General features: G+C 42.2%; 1 protein-coding gene across 1 annotated transcript; it reads right to left on the bottom strand.

Annotated features, from left to right (window-relative positions):
• Positions 1 to 648: 648 nt before the first annotated feature.
• Positions 649 to 4,254, bottom strand: LOC121950279 (olfactomedin-like). Its single transcript, XM_042496223.2, has 5 exons — positions 4,106 to 4,254; positions 3,782 to 3,940; positions 3,381 to 3,593; positions 3,054 to 3,186; positions 649 to 1,703 (listed from the first exon to the last, which is right to left on the bottom strand). The coding sequence occupies exons 1-5, from the start codon at positions 4,136 to 4,138 to the stop codon at positions 856 to 858; spliced, it is 1,386 nt and encodes a 461-aa protein (XP_042352157.1). The 5' UTR covers positions 4,139 to 4,254; the 3' UTR covers positions 649 to 855.
• Between the last annotated feature and the right edge of the window lie 368 nt (positions 4,255 to 4,622).

Here is a 4,622-nt window from a genome sequence, read left to right as displayed (position 1 = left end):
GTTTTTTACGTGGTTTTTTTACAGTGTTGTATGACATGGTAATTATGTCTGCAGATAGTTTTTTATGTTTTATTTTCGTATTTCCATTCTTATTGGGATATTAACACATTATTAGAAACATCGTCTATTTAAAATACTAACATTGGATATATTAATAACATTATCATATATTGAAAGCACTTCTATTTTAAAAATTTTAAACAAAAAAGAGGGGTTTAAATTATCTTCGATTGTGTTTTCATACGCAGATGGTAAACAAGCAAACAAACATTGTGTGGCACAAGATATTAGCTGCAAGGTAGCAGACATGGACATAGCAATAGCAGCATGAAATCAAGAACAAGGGCTACTGCCTTCAGGAGCAGTGGGAAGTTGGATACTCTATCCTTAAGTGAGGCTAAAATATCCTTTTTAGTTTGGCCTATGTCACATTCAGTTACATGGAGGGGCAGGCTTTATGACCCATACTGCAATCAGACACCAGGGGGCGATCCACATTGAAAAGCTTCACTTTGGGGAGCTATTATGTTGTCCATCTACTGTGTTTACAGTCTATGATCCTGACATTAGCACTGAAAGCACCAGTATGCAATTACAGGCAACACCATATTGACTTTAGTGTCCATTGAAAAAATGATGCTATCAAAGTCAGTTATTAATTTTTTTATTATATTTGCTTTTTAATAATTTGTAGCATTCTGAGTTAAAAAAATTTGTTACAATATGTGATATGTACCCTGGATTATCTGATACAGTTTGACATATTCTGAGATGACCATTCTAGCACATTTATTTCCTGTTGTGAGTGTCATGTGACAAGAAGAAGTAGAACCAGCCAGTTACAGCAGCTGGAGATCAGAAGTGGGCCTGGTAGGCCAGCAGATAGCCATCATTGTACATGTAGATGAGCCTAGTGGTGGGGTTGTAGCTCAGGCTGGCCACTCCTTTGGCGACCTTCTCCATCGGCAGTGCGAGCGTGTTGTCTTCTCTGCCTGACGCTGTGTCGAAGGCGTAGAACACCTCCTCGCTGTATTCGTTCACATAACGAGTGGCATACAGCACACCGCACACCATGAAGGCGTTACTCACTGCCTTCTTAAACAACTTCGTCTCCCATGTCTGTGAGACATTGAGCATCTCAGCCTCGCTGTCCCAGATTAGGCGGCTCACCACAAGATTACCGTGGTTGCCAACAGTGGCGTAGAGGGCCCACAGCCCTGTCTCGTCTGCCTCCACGTCCACATCACTATTGACACGGCAGTCATAGTAACAATATGGGAACTTGTTGTTGAATCCCACGCCAGTGCCCGGCAGTGTCACCCGCTTGACAGTGTTGCTTTTGAGGTCATAGCGGCAGATATCTGCAGAGCGGTAGCAGTGATAGTACAGTGCTTCTCCATACAGAACAGCACTGGGACCCTCCAGGGTCTTGGTGTCACTGAAAGAGGGAGCAAGGGTAAAGTCCTTGTGGTTGGCGGACGCCATGAAGTCTTCATAGGATTGGTAGACCCGCAAGGTGTTGCCCCAGATGTTGCTGTTGAGCAGAGGCTGAACCCAGTAGCTGTTTTTCTGTCCCTCACTGTCCACCTGGGCCTGTTTGCCCCAGGAACCAGAGATGGTACTCTTCCCATAGGGACTGACTTTAGTAATGACAGGATCACTGATGTTGGACATCAGGCCCTTGAGGCAGTATCTGTTCCGGCCTAGAAACACAGAGGAGAAGGTGAACATACAGCACAGTTTATATACTGTCATCAGGATTTTGGCCGCTGGACACCAAGAGGACAGTGATGACATTTAGTATGAAAGTTTTTCAGGTTCAGAATTCACAAGCAAGAAAGCAGAAATAAAACACATAAATGATTGATAAAATTGGTTAAGAACAGAGGTATTTCAAGTCAGTGATTCTTAAATATTTTTTGGGAAAGGTTTGGTTTAAGGAGTTTTTAGACACATCCGGCTGGAAGAAGTACTTCTGTTTGTCACAGACTGACAGACAAAGTGTCCGGCAACAAGGAATCATTGTCCAACAGTTCCTACCTTTTGTGGTTTGAGTCTCACCAAATGTTGTTCTGTTTTTGGAATGTTGTAGTGTTTTGGGAAATATTGTGGTGTTTTGACCATTAGGGCCTCATACTTGACATGTAGTCTTGCAATTTTAATAAGTTTAGAATCAGAACAGTCATGCATGCTGTTTTGGAGCTAGCCTCAAAAAGACATTAGGGAAACTGCAATTTTTGGCACAGTTTTTAGCATTTTTCAGCCATGTAATTAATCACAAGAAAGAAAAAAAGCCCCGGTGCGAAAAATGCCTTAACCCTTACCTTTACCTTTAGACCCAAACCACACTGGACACCACCATATTTTTCTGAAAATTTAGGGACTTGTCTTTTGTCCCCAATTGGATGAGCCATCTCCTATAAACTGATCTTGAGTCTGTTATTTAAGTTCGCTTAAATCTAGGGCTCTACCCGACTAAGAGTTATGCCAGTTGAACCGCATTTGACTGTTGAATATGAATACTGGAAGATTTGTATTGTTTTCAATACAGTTTTAAAGTTTGTACTGACTTGGCATGACAGCTGCATTCACATGCATTGAAGACAGGTTGTAAATGTGCAACCACATTTTTTTGCTTATACTAGATATCGAACCAAAGCCATAGAGTGTGCTATTAACTGTAAATTCACCACTTCTAGGCAGAAGGTCTCTCTTCCCTCCTCTTCTGTGCTGCTCTCTGCATGTCTGCAACTCCCTGTACCAAAGAGTAGCATGAAAGTCAAGACCACTCACTCTGCAGCAAAATCTTGGGACCAAAACTCCCCAGAACTGCACTGCACAGCCCCTTGACTAGCAATAAAAAATTTTTTTTTAAAAAATGCTCGACTTGAAGCAGTCTCAGTTGACTGAGGGCTCTCCCACTGATGATTCAAATCTCTGACTTTAAGGGGGCCTAATTAAGCCATAAGCTCACACACACACACACACACACACACACACGCACACACACAGACACACACACCCACACACACACACACACACAGCATACATACCTCTGAAGTCTTTGGGGATAGACTTGCAGGACTCTGCGGCATTCTTTAGGTAGCGCAGCTTCTCTTTGACAGTCTTCATGTTGATTGTGTCTGACATTTTCATCTTCTCCACATCTGTACGCAGTTTACCCACCTAACACACACACACACACACATATAGTTACAACATTGTATACGGACAGTGAACATTATGTTCATGGTAAACCTTCACATCAAATTAAAACATTTAAAAAAAGTCCATATTGCCTTCATATGATTTTTTTTATTCTCCTAACAAGAGTTCAGAAAGGCTGATAGTTGCTCTGCAACTACAGTGTTGTGACATACCTCTTTGGAGAGTGTGTGTGTTTGGCTGCTGTTAAACTGGCTGTGGATGGCACTGATATCTGTCTCCAGCTGGCTAAGCTCCTGGCCCAGCAGGTGCAATGACAGGTCTGTGTACAGGCCCTGGTTGTGCAGGTACTGGTGAGGCTCCAACCGTTCTGTCATGTTCTTGATCAGAGCCTGGATCTCAGGGAGCCGCTGGTTGGACAACTTCACCTGCATGGAGGTACAGACAGATGTCGAATGGGTTTCCAGGTTAAAGTACTCATGTTCTGAAATGATCTGCTTTCCATTGGATATTATATCTTCACAAGACAGGCATATTTGTAGAGCTGAAGAGTCTGACATGCCAACAATAATCATAATACTCAAAGTCTAAAAGACATTCTTGTCTTAGTTCTTACCTTTTCCTGCAGGCTCTTCAGCGATACTTCACAGTACTCAACCCGCTGCAGCACGGTCCCATAACTCACAGCAGGGAAGGACCACATTTTGGAGTCCACCTCACAAACACACGATCCATTCCTCTTCTGACCTGTCACATGCTGAGCCTCGCCATCAGCCTAAAGTCACAAATGTATAAAAACACTGGTGTTGGAGATTCATAAGGACAGTAAAGAGACTGCACTAACAAAGAGACTAAAAACAAACAGAGAGAAAGGTGCCTCAGTCTGAAGTCATAAAATTCTCTATCTTCCACTAACAGGAAGACATTAAGTGTAACTCACTGATGACAGCAGCAGTAGGAGCAGCAGCAGCATGGTTGCAGCTGGGCAGAAGATTGTTGCACTGACAGGGACAGAAGCTGTCAGGACTCAAATCCCCAGCCCCCCTCTTCTTCTCACTGCTTCTTGCTTCTGGTCACTGATAAGTCACCACAGAGTACTCATGTGGATGTGAAACTGGAAAAAATGTGACACTATGGAGTTTCCCAACAGTTAAGGTCAACGAGTAAGTTCCCCATATCCACGGAGAAGATGTTTGCAAGTACGTCTCAAAACAAAACATTATATTGTAGTAATGTTTTGGGTTTTTTTTTTTCATATAAGCAAAACACTGACTGACAGATATCTGTCTCTATATATATATCAGAATTTTTTGGCATCCCAGTCTTAACAACATATGTGCTTTTCCTTGGGTCCACAGGAAAAATAATCCCTTCAGCTGGTTTATGTTATTATGTAAACTCAAAATAAATTGAAAACAATTTTTCACAACTTTGCCCATATTTACATAAACAAATGC

Source organism: Plectropomus leopardus, chromosome 7 (genome assembly GCF_026936395.1).
Source record: "Plectropomus leopardus strain MGB_pleo_1.0 chromosome 7, ASM2693639v1, whole genome shotgun sequence".
Lineage (NCBI taxonomy): Eukaryota > Metazoa > Chordata > Actinopteri > Perciformes > Serranidae > Plectropomus > Plectropomus leopardus.
The sequence above is the reverse complement of the archived record's forward strand: the minus strand, read 5'-3'. Positions and strand labels throughout refer to the sequence as shown.